The sequence below is a fragment of the Hippoglossus hippoglossus genome, chromosome 15 (genome assembly GCF_009819705.1).
Source record: "Hippoglossus hippoglossus isolate fHipHip1 chromosome 15, fHipHip1.pri, whole genome shotgun sequence".
Lineage (NCBI taxonomy): Eukaryota > Metazoa > Chordata > Actinopteri > Pleuronectiformes > Pleuronectidae > Hippoglossus > Hippoglossus hippoglossus.
In genome coordinates, this window is record NC_047165.1 from 11,476,465 (window position 1) to 11,496,206 (window position 19,742).

The 19,742-nt window shown below is 40.8% G+C and overlaps 2 protein-coding genes across 6 annotated transcripts; both read right to left on the minus strand.

Annotated features, from left to right (window-relative positions):
• Nucleotides 1-406: 406 nt before the first annotated feature.
• slf2 (SMC5-SMC6 complex localization factor 2) lies at nt 407-11,566 on the minus strand. Of its 5 annotated transcripts, XM_034608341.1 has the most exons (22): nt 11,173-11,382; nt 10,526-10,641; nt 8,675-9,029; nt 8,491-8,572; nt 8,145-8,387; nt 7,622-7,667; nt 5,806-7,163; nt 5,619-5,698; nt 5,413-5,523; nt 5,154-5,321; nt 4,518-4,623; nt 4,339-4,426; nt 4,097-4,238; nt 3,812-3,899; nt 3,524-3,700; nt 3,233-3,327; nt 3,017-3,104; nt 2,774-2,893; nt 2,547-2,624; nt 2,352-2,438; nt 1,108-1,176; nt 407-965 (listed from the first exon to the last, which is right to left on the minus strand). In XM_034608341.1, exons 1-22 carry the CDS (start codon nt 11,205-11,207, stop codon nt 555-557), a joined length of 4,143 nt encoding a protein of 1,380 aa, XP_034464232.1. In that variant the 5' UTR covers nt 11,208-11,382; the 3' UTR covers nt 407-554. The 5 variants fall into 5 exon arrangements, with proteins under 5 accessions (XP_034464232.1, XP_034464230.1, XP_034464231.1 ...); XM_034608339.1 differs by having other exon boundaries at nt 8,491-9,029; nt 10,526-10,560; nt 11,173-11,566; XM_034608340.1 differs by having other exon boundaries at nt 5,169-5,321; nt 8,491-9,029; nt 10,526-10,560; nt 11,173-11,394.
• A 2,091-nt stretch (nt 11,567-13,657) lies between these two features.
• On the minus strand, nt 13,658-17,468 carry LOC117775309 (phosphoglycerate mutase 1). Its single transcript, XM_034608351.1, has 4 exons — nt 17,175-17,468; nt 15,648-15,922; nt 14,357-14,537; nt 13,658-14,114 (listed from the first exon to the last, which is right to left on the minus strand). Exons 1-4 carry the CDS (start codon nt 17,311-17,313, stop codon nt 13,945-13,947), a joined length of 765 nt encoding a protein of 254 aa, XP_034464242.1. The 5' UTR covers nt 17,314-17,468; the 3' UTR covers nt 13,658-13,944.
• Between the last annotated feature and the right edge of the window lie 2,274 nt (nt 17,469-19,742).

Consider the following 19,742-nt stretch of genomic DNA (forward strand, 5'->3'; position numbering starts at 1 on the left):
ATGCCAGTGATGAACATCACAGACTTTGTAACAAAGGAGACATGAATGTTTTTCATTGCATTGTAAATATTTTTGGTTTCCATCTGATTTCCAGGATATTACCACACAGAGTAACTTCAGTAAATTACTCAGACTGGGAGACACAAACATTGACACTCATACATACTGTTTTTGAGACATTATGGAATTTTGACAAATTAACAATGCTGGAGGAAAACAGGGTTTCTCCAAATAAACATGTTGTAAGCACTCACAAACACACACTATACACATTAATATAAACAGCTAAATATCTGAAAACAGCAGCACTGTAACAAATTATTAAACAAAAACGTACATCAAATGTAAAAAAAAAAATTGTATTGTGCAGCATTTGCCAAATGCAGATGAAACATTGTGAGCTCTCCTAAAAAATATTTACTTCAAAAATATACAATAAAGGTTTTTTATTAACAATCAAACTAAACAGAGGCACAGAGGACAGGTACTAGTGCAAATTGAGCATATTGTTAAGAAAATAGCCATTAAAGCCTTGAAAAATTTAAAAATATCTTCTAGACTTTATCACAAGCTGATACCAGGTTATAGTCAGAAGTTTGTCTCATATGAACCAGATTGTCATCTTCTACCTCTTGGTTCAACTCCCTAGGAACGGGTTCTATTGCCTCTTTTGTTTCATTTTTTTCATCCATGGGCTCGAGTCCTTCGGTTCCTCCATGTGTTTCACCCAGTTCCATGATCTGCTCCTCCTCAGTGTTTAGTACGGCCTCATCCGCCTCGGTGATCAGTACGGCCTCATCCTCCTCAGCGATCAGTACGGCCTCATCCTCCTCAGCTTGGTTTGTTTCCTCAACTTGTTTATTCTCCAAAATCACGACTCCCTGTCCATCATCACTGTTGCACTCTTCTCGTCTACAGACCAATGTATCCACAGGCGGAGGTTGCCAGTAGTCATACAGCTTGCCCTAGTGGACGAAAACAGCATAGCAAATAAGAAACAAACTTGTTGTTTTTTATTGGAAGACTTTAAATAGTCTGCTTTTAAGTATTGTAAGATATAAATAAAGTATGAGTGTGTATGTGTGACTACAAATAAAGTTACTGTACATGGAGAGGCCTGATCTTCTGAAGCAACATCTGCCACTTGGTGTCGATCCTGGCCACTAGATCCTTTACCTTGAGGAGGAACAGGAAGGTAGAGGTTGTCAGACAGATTAATGCAGCACACTACATCTCAAAGGCAAAGGGTCATTTAAACAATCACTACCCACACTTGGCCAGCAATGATTTATTAATGTCATTGTTATTGATAAGGACAAGGATTTAAAAAGTGAAATCATTTTTTATGTCCAGTGGAAACCAGATGGAGTGATCACAGATATGGTGATCAACCTTTTACATGGATCAAAAAGCATGGGATCATTCATATACAAATGCTGTTTAAATAATTTGGTTATGCAAACTTGGTATCAACTGAAAAAACACAAGCAAGCTCATCTACTACTGGTGCGCACTGAGGACTGCGTACAGAACAACACGGGTTGTCCAGTTAGTATGTTTGCTTTAATAAATATGCAATATGGTGCGTTTCTACCCGAGTGCGCAAAATATTGGGAGGAGTAGATGCAAATACTTTAATTTAGCACACGCATTGTGATTTACAAAGCCATTTAGCACTCTTTATTTGGGGTCTTAGTAGATCAGGCCCACAGTATTCATTTTGAGTGTTTTCATGCATGTTTGGACAGTAAAAAAAGTTATATTTTAGTTTTTACCTGCTCTGTCAGAAATGTACTGCTCCTAACTGTGTCTCTATCCTACGTGCTGTGCACTGCCAACTGAACTGAGCCAAACCTATCGCACCCTGGCATCTCCTCCGACCCTCCAAACATTGACCAAGTTTACTGTACAAATTCTGTTGTTTTTACCTAGTCTGAGTTTACAGATATGTACAATGACACTATTTCTGTGTGTGAGTGTGTTTATGTTAGCGCGAGACAGAGGGGGAGAGAGCATGTGGGACGGGCAGATGAATGCTCGCAGCTATGAAGAAAGATTTTAAATAAATAAAGAAAGAGATATTATAGTATTATTTGTTAATACCCAAAAACAAAAGACATTGTCATTGAATATTACAATGTTCGGATATAATGTCATTGATCACAAGCTGTGTGCTATATTCTCAATCACCCTGTTTGATCTGCAGTTCAACTTCATTCCAGACGCTATGACAGGAAGCTTAAACCAAACAGCAGTAGACTCTTTTATAAATTTAGCCATTGAAAATGTGTCTATATTACATCTGGATCTACATCGAAATACTCTTAAGTTCCTTTTGAAATCATACTCACTTTGCTCCGGTAAAGACATTTCTCGCTCTCTCTGATGTCACACTTAATATGCGTTTCAAGCTCAGAGCTCAGAGCGAGGAGCTGCCCCTGAGAGCCAGAAAAAATAAATAAAAAGATAAGTCAACATTTAAACCTCCAGCTCTCCCAACAACAGAGATCAGACAGAATATGGAAGATTATATGGAAGGATTATACCTTCTGATGGGCTGGGAAGAACTGAAAGTTGGAGGCTTCACTTGTCAATGTCAGAAGGCTATAGCAGAGGTAGTAGGACTGAAACACATTAATAAACAGAAATACATTTGCATGAGAAAAGATTGTGTGAATATAAGATCCTTCATTTATACACAAGAAAAAGATATTAAGACAAGACAAAAATAATTCAAACATTTTGAATCTTAAGGCATTAACCCTGTGCTCACCTGTTGGTCAAGTGTGACCTTGTCCACCTTTTCATTCTGAGCCATGCTGGAGGAGTTCAGCATTCTTCGAAAAAGGGCGGATGGTTGCATCGAGGGAAGGTATGGCCTCAGCATGGAGAGCTACGCACAACACCAGACATTCATTATGTTGCAATAGTCATTTAGTGATTTCAAGTAACTGTTAATGTAACGTCACAAATTTCAAGTGCTGGCATCTAAAAGGAACTGTCTGACACAAATTACCTGAAAGTCTTTTCCTGTACGTCTGGAAGTGCATTTTCCATCCAACAGCTTAGAGATCATAGACAGGCTCAGATGTTGACGCAGCTGCCTTCACAAATAAACAACACACATCTTTACTTTTAATGGTGCACTGTTATAAATACAGTGCAATAAAGTATACTCCCTAAAAGTAATAGAGACAAGGTGATCAGAAAGTAGAAGGATATAAAGACTTACTTTCCACGCGTGTTGTCAGGCAACAGTTGGACGAGCAGGCACATGTTGTGGTGGTCTTTCGTCAGATCAGTAAGGGCCTGACAGATTCTGGGCAGCTAAAGAGATTTTAAATAAATATTAAGTCAGTAACTCTGTAAATAAATTCACAAGAGGCAACTGCAATATAACGCAGGCCAATTACTGTAGCAGACATACATTCTTGTACTCCAATGGCAATATAAAAACTGTGATTCTCACAATCTGCTGGAAATTTCCGCAAATCAAAAGAATCAGTGGCACATAAGCACTGACCATAGTGTCCCAGCCCCTGATGTTGTTGACAATTTTATACTGTAGAGAAAACAGCTCCACACTGGACTGGAGGATGAGCTGTGTGTCGAGGCAGACCTTTCCCACCACAGTTAGCAGCAGCAGCAGCTCGTCGTCGCTGTACGCCCGTGGATTCAGGCCCATACAGAAAGACAAGTACTGCAGACAAGAGCACAGGGGAAAAAACAAGTAGTGAATAATCTGAGTTAAAGTTCAGTTTTGGGGTCTCTGTCAAACTCTGACCTACATTATAGTAAACTATTTTCTTACCTTCAAGACGTTGTTGTAGTTGTGCTCGGGGACAGTTCTCTGTTCCTTGTTGCTGGAAGCAATGTCACATTGGATAGAAATGTCCTCCCTACATAAACACACAGAAATTCAGCTGAATGAAATTAACACATTTGGAGCAGGCATTTCAGGCAAAAACACAATTTGAAAATATATGGAAACTATTCAGCAATGGATGGATGAATTTTGTTAATTTAATGACATTGGAAAGGTCTGAATTCATGACCTACAACTTTTTTCAAATAAATTCACAAGAGTGCTACTTACAGCAAATCTCCTTCTGTAAATGGAGGTTGCAGATTCTCGAATGGGAAGAGAGTCACAAAAGCAACTCCCATATTCATTAGGACCAGCGTCACATCAGCCAAACTGGGAACCCACAGTTTAAACTCCTGGCTTCCATTTTTCACTAAGGAATTATGCACATAGAAAAAAACATACATGTTAACATGTCTAATCAACTTATAGTGAAGACATACAAAAAGCATGACGGTGATGGGAACACTGACCTATCTGATTAACAGCAGTGCAGGCGATGTCACAGAGTGCCTGTAGTATCTTTTTGGATACCAGCCTCTCACTATGGACTGACATCATCTGACAACATTGAACAAACGATCATTATCACCGCTCAGACATTCAGACAATAATCACTACTGATGAAATGCTACAGGTGTGTGGGGCCCACCTTGAACAGGAAACGGGTAATCTGAGCTGGACAGGGCGAGGAACAGTTGTAAGCTTCCTGGAACAATCCAATCATCACATGCAATCTCAGTTGAGCAGGACTGGACCTGTTAGGAAGGAGGGGAATGTAAGTCGAGAGAGAAAGACATGAAGAATTCATTACTTAGTAAATACAACAAAATATATGCCAAAGAAATACACCACTGTACAGTGCTGGAGGGAGCTAACACGTTTGTTGACTTGTGTTTCCAGTGTGGATGTTAAAAATAGAATTTGTGCTGAGGGTTGCCAAAAGGCGAGGTCAAATTGTCAATCCAAATGGGTTCATCCTATTGGGAGCATTAATGTGCTCTGCCAATTGTTTGTTCTTACATTAATTATGTGGAAATAGGGGACGGACAGTGACGTGAAAACTTAAAGAAAGGTCTTGGAATCACCAAAAATGTCCTCTAGTTTTAAAGATTTATTTGGACAAAAATATTGTTCAAAGTTTTAGCTGACACGAGACGAGGTCCGAGGGTCACTAAAATTATAAAGAATCTCTCCATTGGGACAATGAGAACGCGAATCAAATTAAGTCTTTCGTTGTCAAGATACAATATGTTGCTCTGACCCTTCACATGTACACATGGCTCACCAGAGAAGAGTGTACTTTGCTGTCCCCTGCGGGGTGACCATGCATTGTCGGAGCTGGAGTGTGTCCTGGTTGAAAATCTGACCAAATTTCTCCATGTTGAACACTGTTTCTCCAGGGGGAACATCCCTGATTGCACTGGACGTCAGCGAGTAGCGCTGCAGAAATTCCCTGGAAAACAAATGAGGATGAAATGCAAATTACAGGTTTTTACTGTACGAGGACTGTGTCCTGATGACAAGGTCAAATGTGCATGTCTCACTGTTGTTCAGTGGAGATGCCCTCCTCCCGTTTCTCTTCGGTCTCATATTCAGCTATTCTCAACAGGTCCTCTTGACATGCAGTCAGGAGCTGTACCTCAATCTCTTTAGCTCTGATAGATAAAAAGAACATGGACATTTAAATCCTCACAGCAACTATATTTCAAATTGAAAAGGTAATGGGTGTAAAAACAACAGAATAATATACTTTTTATTGGTGTTTATTTCCTTCAGCATTTGATCAAGATTGTTTTTGTAGAGACCTGGCTTTGTGGAGGATGGTAATAGCTGTGGAAACACAAAGGATGACATTTAAGCTCCAAACAGAGACAGTAGAGCTGATAATCACACCTTCATAAATTGATGTACAATAAAGACATGTATTTGGAGCTTACAAATTTTAACTTGCTGCTGTGATGTCCGGGTGTACTCGGCTCTAAGAAGGCTCCCTTCTCTGGCGTATCTGGAAGCTTGGTAGCATGCTTCATCATCTCCTGCAGGGAAAGCAGCGACCCCTCCTCACTGCTATGAGAGCTCTGGGTTACATCCAAATCTAATGCAAAGCTCAGGCCGAGGTCCAGTTCCACATCTACGGCATCCTCTTCATTTTCCTGCTTACTATTCCCCTCACTTTCCTGCCTCTCCAGGGGTGGAGGCTGAGAACAATGTGAAATAGACGTTCTTTCGGAAGCAGTAGTTTCAGTCTTTAAGGTGCGTTTCCCACCAGATTTAACAGGCTCTTCCTTGAGCCTCTTACCTGAGGAAGTGATAAAACCGTTTTTGAGTTCCCTGTCTTTAGAACCAAAGGAGACTATATTTTCAAGTTTTAATCGCTCTAAAGCTACAGTGGGCAAGGCGAATTGTGCGTTACCTCCTGAAGAAGAGATTTTGGTGTCCTCTGCATGAGTAAAACTACTTTCTGGAGTTTTACGACACAAAGATCCAGTTACTGCAGTGCTGGATGAACAACTTTTCTCTGAGGTGGGTGATTTAATCGTTCCCCCATCTTTCTTGGGCTTTGCACTCTTATGAGCAGCACTGACTACATAAGTCATGGGATCGGGGGTAAAGAGCTCAACTGTATCGTCAGGGGTTACAACAGGCCTTCGCGAGCGGGCAATTTTATTTCGTTCTGCCGAGCGACCATAACCTGAATTTGGTTTTGATTCTGATTTGGGAGAGCTCCTGCGCGTCTTGCTTCTCACTTTCTTGACTGGTGAAACTGAGTTCCTGCGGTGCACATGAGCTAAACTACGAGTGAGCCTTTGGGGAACCTCAGGGGATAATAAAAAGCCCAATTTATTTGTATTATTGTTTTCCTCTCCATTTTTTTGTAAACTCTCTTCAGCGGGATTTGAAGACGACTTAAACTCTTTTAACTTCAAAATAGGATCCTGAGTGGAACTTATATATGCCTGCTTTGCCCCGATTGATGGTCGTCCCTTTGCACAAGGTTTGAGTGACAGTGATCCACAGGATGACTGGGTGGCTCCAAATGTGGACGACAGTTCCAAACAAGATGGCTCTTCACGTGCCAGCTCTGAGCACTGATGGTTATCTGTGGTTTCAAATCGCAGTTCTGTGGCGGAAGACGGCCTCGATGGAGACACTGGGGAAGTTCTAACTGAGTTGTTAACAGTGGGTTTTGGTGTCTGTGCTTTTCCAGATTTTCCACCCGGAAGACACAGTTTCTTGGCATTGTGGTCACAGTCCTCAATCTCTTTGCACCTCTTCCATGATGAGCTGTAGAATACTAAAGACAGAAAAAGAGCATGAGACAACACTTTTATGAATAATTTAAGTGAAGAAGGAAAGACCTTTGATGAAGGGCTGGCTGTTTCAGTAAATTGAGTGTCCTGTTATAGACACAAAAAACAAGACATTTGACAATTACCTGAGGCTGTTGTTAATTTCGATGAACATTGTTGTTTCATCATTTTAAAAGTAAAACAATTACTCAAGAGGATTATCAGCAGATTATTTGATAATGATATCAGCCATGTAACGATTCAAATATAAAAAATGAGTAAGAAACAAATGCAGTGCTTACAAGTAGGAAAATGAGCTGTAAGAATCTACATGTGAACAGTACAAAAAAAACAAATTGTAGAAAGCAATGTGTACAGACCTACAGTCTTATTATTCTAATTACCAAAGGAGAAAAATGCACATTCACGAATTTGTGTATAAATAAGTAGATGAGTAATTTACCTGGAATTAACTTTATATGTGAAGGCGTTTCTTTATGTTGCTGGTCCTAAAATAGAAAACAAAGTCTTAGAGCTCAGAAGCAGGTTTCCTTTGGTGAGTTTTCAACAGCAATAAAACCTCTGCCTTGCATCCAATACTATGAAGACAGAGTTACATCTGGCTTACCGGACAATTTAAAAACAACAGATACTGTTCACACTGGTATGTTTTCAAGAGACCAGTAAAATAAGTATCAGTGAACTGACAAGTCTTTAACTGCCTTTAAACTTGTATCAGACTGCCCGACCAACCAGCCTATTTCAGACTCTACATCAATGCTAACTGCTTGCTTGTATAAGACTTTCTTTGATCCACATGACATTAAGTAAACTGCTCCAAGCAAACAACATTGCAGCATCTGTGATAATGGAATGAATACAATCATCCCTTCTGATTGTGAAATTGCTAAATGACAACACATCCCAAACAGAAAACCAACATGACACTGATTTCAGACGCTCACTGAACATGTAAAACACTCAACCTGGCAAGGGGCTGCAGGGCTGATGGATAGACTGGAACAACTACTTCTTTCACAAGAGTGGGTATTCTCAGAAGGCTGGTAGCCATGTGGAGTTGAGTGGCTGTAAGCAGGACTCCGGGGCACTGAGTCTGAGAGGGGCTGTGGGAGAACTTCTTGAGCTGTTCTGGTGTTCAGTGATGGGGTCACTGGGCGCCTGTGCAGCTGGGCAGTTGGTACGGGATTCCTCATGTCACTGGATTGAGCCTAAAAGAGTACAAAACAATGCAGCATCACATGAATGTACAGGTCACAAATAAGACACTTAGCCAAACCAGATTTTAGTGGCCACATAGAAGAAAAACAATACCTTGTTTGATTCTTGATTCTTGATGACATTTCTGCTTCCTGAATGTGACAACCTGGCCTTGGCTTCAGATAATTCATCTCTCCTGATGTGGAAGGACAGAGTGTAATTGCTTAAATCTCTCATAAATTGAGGGGAAGCATGGTGAAAGACACCAGGAGGCGAGGGCTGTGGACTATTCGCTGACATGTCACTGTCAGGTGGGCTGACTTGAACACAATGTGATGAGCAGAAGGGCCCTGGGGGTTGAGGAGAGTGCTGTGGTGGACCCAGTCGGTCCCTTGGCGTGTGATGGGGCCTATTTGTTGGGTTTCCAACATTAGCTGGGCTGTCTGATGAATGGATTGGTCCCAGGTGATGAGAAGAGTGCTGACGTGGACCCAATCTCTCCCTTTGGTACAGCTCAGGGCTCTGAAGTGACAACCCTCTCTTGGGTGGTGGGTGAGAAAGCTGGTTAGGCATCTGAGAGGGCTTCATTGGAGTCTCCTGGTGAAAAGACGTGTCATGGGGTAGGGAATGTTGCTGAAGTGTGAGGTCCTTCACTGAAAGACAGACAACGTGACAAAATGTGAAAGAGATTGTCATTCAAGGGCCTATTATGCCTTCAGCTATGGCTTATCTCTCGCGCACTTGACACTTTTCTTTGTAGTTCTGCCTGACACAAAGATATTACTCCTGTTACATTAATGCAGCTGAAACGCATATACTTGGGGCTATATGCTGTCACTACAAATAAATGCTCATTCATTATTTTAGCACACAGGGTTCCAAAACCTTTTACAATATCAAATTCAAGTAGTTACAGTGCAAAGCCTGAGACAAAGATCGTGGTGGATTGATGAAATCTGTTTAGCACCAAATGTTTCGGTTCAAAAATGTGATGGGAGGTTTTCTGGAAGCTGGTAAAAGGAGAACTCAGGCAGCAGCTGATGTATTATGCAGAAGAGTTTAATGTTGACTTGATGCATCAAGGAGACCAGAAGGTGGAACAATATACCAACGTTAACAAAGTAACATGAGCAATTGTCAACACCAAGTCTGAAGATGTCTCACGCAGCATCCCAATATATCTCCTTCACCCTGCGTCACCCATTCCAACAGCACATCCATTAATGGCTAGAATTGCTGTCACTCTCTATGTTACCTGGAGGTGTTCGCATCCTATTGGATAGTTAAGTATAAATATGCAAATTCCTAAATCACATTGTGTCCTTACGTTTTGCCACTAGTGAAATATGCAAAAGAGTTGGAGTCGGTGCCTCTCTGTCAGGGGCATCTGAATTAAGTATGAAAGTTCACGAGTGTAGACGCTACAATGTACTGCTAGTTGGCACTTTACCTATAACCTGACCTTGGCTTTTGCTTGGAGAGAAGTGAGTATGTGTGGAAGGAGACAGGCTCTATTCTCCTAATGGTGCTGTACAGATGAAACGTGTGCGGATGGTCACCCATGGAGGTGACAGATTTCACTCCTACCCACTATGAAACATACTCATACAACACTATCATACAATCAAATCTTTCTGGAAAGGTCCAGGCAGATCTGCCAACTCTTAAGGAGAATGTTGGCTTTACGACCTTAGAGGGTAAAATTGCAAAATATAGAGAGCAAATATATGTTATGTTATATTATATATATATATATATTGCGTTCGTTTAGTTTTTTAGTGAAGTACATCAGAGAATTCAAAAGAATTTAAATAAAATATTTTGACATCTCAAATAAGACATGTCAATGTATTAAAATAGTAATTCAGATAAATACAATTCTAATTTTGTTTGCACTCAATGATAGAAATAGCATGGACGAAACTACTATAACTATAATTCTGACTAAATTCTGACAGTTTCAAACAAAACACCAAACATGGCAACAGTCATGCAGGTAGAACAACCAGCATGGTTGTTGCATTTGTAGTGCAGCTTGCTTTTGGTGGTTTCTCCTTACTGCGAGATCAAATGCACCCTGATCATCACCATGACTTTGACTTTAAGTAAACATACTGTGTGGTTATTTCTAAAGAAACAATTGACTCACCTTTACTCCTCGGGGACATGTATTCTGCAAGTGTCCTGCAAGACAAGGAGGGACCGTTCATTGTGTTTGTGTCACCACGCGATGTATCAAACACACATGTCGCAGGGACGTGAAACCTGGCCGGAGGTGTATTTTAATCGCAGCCAACAAAAAGCCGACACATGCCTCTCGCCTGCCCACCAGTCACAGCACGTAACGTCACTTCAACAACACGAGTCCCAGCAGCGAATGTGTTTTAACGTGACACTACTGTTCAAGCTGTGTCAGTTGAAAACCTCAATCAATAACAAACCATCAACGGTAACGGCGAGTGTCAGCAGTGCTTATTCTACTGAGAAGCAAACTAGCTCGGCGATGCTAGCAATGAAACTGGCGTTGAGGACGTGTTTACATCGTTGTTTGTTTGTGTTTTTCAGAATAAGGCTGCGTTGTACTTTTTAACTTCACCGTGCTCGTCTGGTTTTCGGAACTAACACCAACCGCCCTGCTCGCAGACCCAGGAGAGATAACAGCCTGTACTTTACAGCGTGTGGCTAAACATAATGAAATGTTAGCAAGACGTTGTTTCAGGAAGTCCGCTGTTTAGCTAGCAGGCTAACACGCTAACAGTTTAACATCGCGCTAACAAAGTCCGTGTTTTTTCTTACCGAAAGTTGCCGTGGTTTTCTGTGGTTTTTCTCATGGTGAGGAGCCGGAAGTGTGTCCATAACCACAGACAAGACACTACAACAGACTGAGGTAGAGCTCTAACGTTAAAATCTAAATAACAGACAGGAACCTGCTCCCGCCTGCAACCGCACCGACCAACCGTCGGCCGCAAGGAATCATGGAACCTGGAGTCCAGCTTCTTCTTCTTCTTCTTCTCTCGGTTTACTTCTTCTTCTTCTTCATTACCGCCACCTTCTAGACTGGAGTGTGGAGCAGTAGATTGGCAGCACACAAAACGAAACTAAAACTAGGGCTACGTTGTTGTTGGTGGAGAGAGCGATCGGCGAGCAGGCACACGGCTAACGAGACGTCGATATCAATTGCAGATCACACGGTGAAAATTGTATGTAAATCGAATAATAGTTGTAAAACAAGGCTTACTTCCTGTTGCCAGTAGGTGGGGCCATCACTATTATTACATACAGACTAATAAATCTGTTCAAGTAGGGGCTCTGATGGAGCGTGAGCAATTTTAAGTCGATTGGACAATGTTACAACAACTTAATTTTCACACTGATCAGTAGGTGGCGCTATGACCCTGCACTAATATTAATATATGGAGCTGTTCAGGTCAGGATTGTGAGCATAGGTGAGAATTTGGGGGCCGGTTGGATAATGCAGAGTGGATTTACAAAGTACTTCCTGTCTCATGGCGAATCAGTAGGTGGCGCTATGACGCTGAGGAAATATTGACACATGGAGCTGTTCAGGCTTGGACTCTGATCATAAGACAGAAGTTTGGTGGTGATAGGACAATGCACAGTGGAGTTATGACAACATTGTCTCCTTTGGCGAAGGATGCACCTCAATGTTTACACGGTTTGAGGAAATGTCACAATTCTGACCATGGTCCTATGACTTGACTGAGCTCTTTTGAGCTGCATATTGTAAAGCAGCCAGGAGCAGTGCATCAAAGTATAAAACATGTCACTTCCTGTCGCCAGCAGGTGGCGCTGTAATGATGAGTGAATATTGACACATGGATCTGATCAGGGCGGGACTGTGAATGTGTAATCAAACTTTGACGCCACGCCACGGTCACACGGTGTGACAAAAAAACGAAATTCGAGGTAGTTTATATCTCCATCTTGTTGAGATGACATTCATCTCAATATGAAGTTGATCTGATGAAAGCCCTGGGACAAGTTTGTCAAAGTAAAAATGTGGAATATGTGGAAAATGGCCACTAAATCCTACATTTTCTAATGTAATATTTAGCTTTTCATCTTTTAATCCCGATATTAATTCCCTTCCTTGTTCATTATATTTGTTAAACTCGTTTCAGTTGGTTTCTTTCCTGACCCAATACACATCCGTCTACCAGGTTTTGCTGGAAATCTGCCCAGAAGTTTTTGCTTTATCTTGCTTGAACAAATAAAAAGATAAACACAAGTATTGATTTGGATTTGGACAAGTGCACATTTATTACATCAGAACTTCCAGGGTACATTTAACCAACAGAGGGAATTACATTTCCTAAAGAAAAATGAAAATACTGTAAGACACACAGTAATTGAATGCTCCATTCACAGGCACCTAAAACCACCTCTGCTGCTTCACAATGCTGTGAGGCCAGATGCAGTCATTTACTTTGAGGAGGCAGAGGCACAGGAATACATAACATGACAACAAGAGGCAAGGGCAGACCAAAGGTGGTAAAAGAGGATTGGTTAAATTTAGACTTTTTATCAAGAGTTAATTATGATTTTAACAGGTGGAGTATAATCCAAATAAATGTAACACTTGTGCGGTGGAATGCTGATCGTGAAGTAGTGGTTCAAAATGACCAAACTTGGTGAGACACAAAAAGAAGGGCACAAATTGTCACAACACAGGCAGTGACAACACACAAGGACATTGCACAAACAGCATTAAAAAACAGAGACCTAAAGAGAGGACTGTTTTCACCGTCCCATCATGCTTTCAAAAATGACATCCCTTTATCAATGGAATGCATCAATAACATGCTTGGAAAAGTTAGATAAAATAAGTCTGCAGCCTTTGCAGAGGTCCCTTGCTGTTAAAAGGTGTCCAACAAAATCTAAAAATGCCCATTGTGTGTAAATATAATTACTTAAAGATAAAAGTACATTTTAAATTGAATTATAATAGACTACAGTATTTTTAATTTGCAGAAGTCAATATGATGAGACCCTTAGATCTAACTTCCTCACCATAATCAGGGCATTTGAAAAACACTGTCTCATAAAGATGTACAGTACAGGCGAACACCACAACAAGAGTCATGTCTCCCAAATGATTCTCAATACGTTTCCCAGTCTTTGTTCACAGCAAGGATTTAACTCTTCTTATCTAACAAGACATTCAAACTATATAATCCATTTTAAACAGGAATGTTTGACTTAGTAAACAGGCAATTAGTTAAATATTCAAGTATTCAAATTAAGAAACTGTCTTTTTTTCCAGTTATACTGTTGATTTCAGTTCAATGCTGCCTCATTTAAGGTTAAAACAACAATCATCCATTGTGGCAAAAATTACTTACAATCTCTTAAGAACTGTGGCTCTCTAATATATCCTAACCATTCACCATCTACTCTCGCTGCACTGTACTTGTAGAGTGAGGTCGTCTCTGACAACAACCTACGGTAGATCATCCAAAAATAAATTAGGGCTTGGAAACAAAAACACTAATCTGAGGCCAGTCGGTACTCTAACCCACAGAGAGGGGTGTTTGTTCTCCTATTACTTTACTTCTTGGCCTTCCCCTGAGCAGCCACGGCCTCCATGGCCTTACGTACAGTCTCCTCGTCTCCCAGGAACTGCATAGGCTTCACAGGTTTCAGGTTTTTGTCGAGCTCGTAGAGGATGGGGATGCCTGTGGGCAGGTTCAGTTCCATGATGGCCTCATCCGACATTCCTGCAGGTGGCAGCACACAAACAACAGTTACACATTGTTGGGATCCACCGAGCGGATGTCACTAGAACACCACAACAGTTGGTGGCATTTACCATTTTCTTTAGCAAGATTCTAAACAATATAACATCTTTGTGACAGTTTAAGAAGCTGACAATGATAAACTGTATTTTACAGCTCTTGAAATAACAGCACTCCATCACCATCTCAAGTAAAGTGATGAGTGGAATCAGAGTGCCACCCACCCTCCAGATGCTTAACAATCCCCCTCAGGCTGTTTCCATGGGCGGCAATGAGCACCCTCTTGCCCTGTTTGATCTGAGGCGCGATCTCGTCATTCCAGAAGGGCAGCGCCCGTGCGATTGTGTCCTTCAGGCTCTCGCAGGAGGGAAGCTGCTCGTCGGTCAGGTCCGCATAGCGACGATCCTGCAAGGACGACAATCAGTTTGTAAATATATAATTGTATTCTTCTCCAGAAAGTTATTGTACACCTATTTGGGAACAGAGATGCTCTGATGTAATCTAGCGATTTGTGTCCTTCAGTGATTCTGAAGACAAACAAATGCTCAAATGTGAGATGTATTTGAGAGAAAAGTAAATCTGTGTATAAGATATCGTGTAAACAGCAACTAGATTCAATGTTACAACAATCGATCACGTTTAAAGATGGACACCAGGACAGCTTCTCAAACGTGAAGCGGATGGAAAGTGGACCTAAGTAAAATGTTGAAGTACGTGTTAAGAAATTGTTTTGATTAGTAATTTGATGCTATAAATTTGATCCTATGAAACGTTGTGATGGACAGCTGAGACTGACTCACGATTGGTCGAGTGCTTGTATCTGCAGGACCTGAATACTTTGAATCCGCTCCACAATCGCACCCATATCAGGGATATTTTAGCTTTCTTAATCAACAGCAGGAATAGGAGACACACTGTCCATCTTTATATACAGTCCATGCTAGGGACATTTTTTTCATTCATTGTCATTTGGAGGCATGAAAGAATCCGCTTATAACAATATTAACACATCATGATCACTGATAGACAACCACTACAGGGTTATTACACCTTAACGTCTGCTGCCCCTGTCAGGGGAGATTAACATGTGATCAGTTGAGCTCTACCATGTGAACTTTGAACTTGAACCTTGCAGAACTCATTCTTGCCAGTCGTATATTAACTCACCTTGCATGCACTATTGGGTAATAGCATCAGCAAATAGTATTAGGCTAAATCTTTACTGTGGCTGTGAGATTTTAGTGGTGTGACACATTTGTTAATATAAAGGTAACTGGGCTGCAGACAAAAAAGACTGAGACACATGACCTTAAATCCACCATGTTCACTCATTCTTCAGGTTTCATTCATTCATGGCCACTGACTGCAGAGATCTGCTGTCGTCATGCCTCCTCTTTGTGCTGTACATGTGGACTTAGTTGATCCAGTCGGTCAATGTGTCCAAAACCATTTGTTTCCCCACAGGTGAACAAAGCTCCTTGTTTGTGTGTCTGTGCTGCAGATACCATATCTTACCTTGCTGATGATAGTGTAGTAGTCATGGTCTGGGCCCATGACGGGAGGAGGAATATCGAAGGAGCGTCTCCAGATCTTCACCTGAGCCTCTCCGTGCTTGGTGGCCGTCTCTGCCTTGTTCAGACCCGTCAGGCCTCCGTAGTGGCGCTCGTTGAGCCGCCAGGTCCTGTTCACCGGCACCCACATCTGGTCAATGCCGTCCAGGACCAGCCACAGTGTCCTGATGGCCCGCTTCAGCACGGAAGTGTAGCAGATGTCAAACTCAAAGCCAGCATCTGTGAGAGAGGGGGACACAGGGGGTTGAATGCATTTAGATTGTAACTGATAAAAGATAAATCGAAAAATCGGTTGGTAAATTCCTCCACAAATGCCTTCTGGGAACAACAAGTTTAAACCTGTTGCATTAAAAATAATTTATAAATGATGTCATGAAGAGGGTAAGGAAAAAGCTCTCAAGCCCTGAAAACAAGTTACACTCAGTGCTGCAGATAACAAGAGTTTTCATTATTGATTAAATTGCAGACACTCTATATTATTATTATATTAGTCAATGAAATATAAAAGAGAATAGTGAAAAACTGCATTCATAAAGTTTGATATATTCATATATGCTTGTTTAACAGTAAAATAACCTACCTGATAATATTCAATTTTGTGTCACATGAGAAATAAAAACAGCAAATTGTCACATATAAGAAACTGGAACAAAAAAATATAGAGAATTTAACCTTTAAAAAAAAATGCATGAAAGATTTAATCGACAATCAAGAGAGTAATAACCGTTATAATAACAACACTTTTTTATATAGCCCCTATATAAAACACAGTTAAAAGGTTCTTTACAGGTTAAAAAGGACAACAATTGGAAATAAAAGCAGTTTGAAGATCACACAACATTGAGACAGAAATATAAGAATATTGTTTTAGATGAAAAAAAGAGCAGGTGAACATCATAATAAAATAAAATAAATATTCTGAAATGATTAAAGTAGTAAGATCAGAGACAGAAAATAAATAAACAACTGAAATGATAATAATATTTGTGGACCTTTTTTGTAGAGTAGCTACATAATAGTTGCTGCTTCATTTACTCTCAATCCACCAATCGATTTCTCACCTAATGTTTGCAGCTCTGGCTACATTGCAGTCTGGTCTATTGAGGTTTACATATAATATGGGCCTGTGTGGTGTATTTTCTTCACTGATTCCTCCCTGTTCTGCGGAATAACGACAAGCAGCAAGGGATTCATAAGCATTGAACGAATACAGTTTACAGATTTGTTGTGTAAGATTCCGTGCAGACCACAGGCCTCTGCTGGTTGAACAGTGCACCAGTGAATCCATATAACATCATCACTTCTGCACGTTTCCACATGTCCCTCATGATCCTACAGGCTCAGGGGGAGGGAGGACGGTCTGTGGTCCAATGCAGGGTCGGTTATGTAACCACAGACGTGCACATGGTCCACAGCATGTCGGGGATATCACAGCGGACAATGGGGTGAAAAGTGACCGAGTCCTGCTCACCTCTCAGGGCCTGGCCACCTCTCCTCGCCTCCTTTTCCCCGGTCTCGCTCAGGTCGGCATCGAACCAGCCGCAGAAGCGGTTCTCCTGGTTCCAGCTGCTCTCTCCGTGGCGGATCAGCACCAGTTTGTAGGCAGCCATGGTGGATCCTGATACTGTATAGAATTATCTGAGTAACTCTTTGAACGAGTCCTGTCGGTGTTAAACTCTCAAGTTCCCGGTGAGAGAAGCAGTCTGGTCCACTCGCTGCTGTCAAACCGTCAAGAGCTTTGTGACGTGGATTGGTTACTTCTTGACTTCCTGGTTTTTACATCCAATGAGATGAGAGCGGTGGGCGTCACCTCCCGGACCGATCTCGACCTTCACACCGTGTTTGTTTTGTATTGACTTTCTTTGTGTTTCTCTATCTATCTATCTATCTATCTATCTATCTATCTATCTATCTATCTATCTATCTATCTATCTATCTATCTATCTATCTATCTATCTAACAATAATACTAGTACTACTTATAATAATATATTGTATGTCAATGAATAATGTCAATATCAATATATAATAATAAACCATGCTGTCATTATCAGAATTATATACAATACTTTATAATATGATATGAGAAATAGTGAATGTATAATCTAACTGATATACTTGTAATATCAATACACTTACAAAGTATGAAAATTATTAGCATTGTCATTTTACTCAATAAAGTATGATTTAACCATAACGGTGAATCTCGTCATGAGTACAATTCATAGTGTTAGTTAAAAAAAGAGAAACAAACTTTCTGTTTTGTCAGTGAATCTCAACCCGACTCTATTCCGCCACCTAGTGGGTAAAAAAACATGAGTTCACAACCTTGAGCTGAAAAAAACAGAGGTACAAAATAGTACAGTCAATACTACTCAGTTACCAGCCCTGAGACACTTGAATAAGGTGCAGTATGAAAAAAGGCCTGATATAAAAAAGAAATATATAACAAATAAAATATGACCAAAAAATATAAAAATATTGTTAAAAAATATAGAAATATGATTAAAAAAATTATAAGAATGTGACAGTTTTTTCAATTTTCTACAGTATCGTGGTCTTAGACACATTTTCTTATTTTATTGCCAGATTAAACTAAGGGGATATGCACATGAGAAAATATGCCTGTGGCTGTTTTGCCTTACAACAGCAGTGCGGTGTAGCAGAGGAATTGGGCTCCTGTGTGTGAAAAGACTGAGGAAAAGTGTTGCTGGGAACGAGTTCAGAGCCACGAGAGATTTTATCAGAAGCTGCACAATGAGGCTTGGGAAGAATGTTTGTTTAACTTCCCAGTGTGTGTCTGTCTGCACTGAACTGAAGATGCACTGTCTGCAACGTAAAGACGTTTCCCTTTTTGACATGTGCCTCATCTTGGTTTTTACACATCACTTCAAAATCCCTCTTTAGAATCATGTTTTATTGAGGTATAACTCACAGGTGATGAATAACAGAGGTGTTGCTAACGTAGGTTGTAATAACACGCTAAGAATCATTAAATGTCAGACAGGAAATGAGTGAATTCATCCAACCAGCGACCACAAACACACACCCTCCCTCCACGGTTTCTCTCTCCAACTCTCTCAGACTCAATCACCCACTCACACACTCTCAACATGTTGGCTATGATCAGAGTGAGGGAAGCTGTGGTGTTTTCAAGGCTCTATAAATAGCTATCATGATTTCTCACCACTATAGCAGCCTCGGCCTTTAAACACTGTGCCCATTCAGAAGTATCATCCGAGCATATGTGGCGTAATCCCAGTAACCGTGTTAGGAAACTATAAACCGACCAGTGTCAGAGCCAAACTACTGGAACACTGTACCCATTTATGCCTTTACACAGACAGGAAATGTCTCAAGCTCCTGCTGGGATGAAGCATTTCTGCACATCTTCCCCTCACTTGCTCTGCCAGTCTGCATCTGTTTTCCCATGCAGCCCCTCTCTCCTCTAATGGAATGTGCATCTCAGCAGTATAGGACGAAAGTGTGGTTAACAGAGCTCTGCTGCGTGAGCCCGTCTGTGTTTTCATGTTTCATGTGCCTACATGTTGGCCTCCCAAAAAACGAGATGAGAGACAAGGACTGTCAGCAGGAAAACAGTCAGACGCTCTGGGGAAGGATGGGGCACTTCCTCTGGGAATTACCCACACAAATTCCTGGTGGGTATTTTCCAGTGGAAGTGCTCTATCCTAAAGAAGGCCAGGCTTTTCCATTCCAATACAGCTGAGTGGGCTCTCACCAACTTACTCACCTGGTTCAGTAAACTGTGTGCAACACCAGACTCTGGCTGAAAACAAAGCAAATTAAAACAGGGATTATAGTTTTTAAGTGTGGTTGTTTTTCAACTTCCAATTCCATTCTGAACAATATTGAGCCCATTCAAAATCCACAAAATATTTACCGTGTCTTTAATTTGTAGTATAAGTCATACATTTGGGTAGTACAGTTCTAAATATATATATATATTGTAAAGCTTCACATGTAAGGAGATTTTGCAAGTTTAAATTGTTAAAAGCACAATAAAAAAATGTCTTAAAATA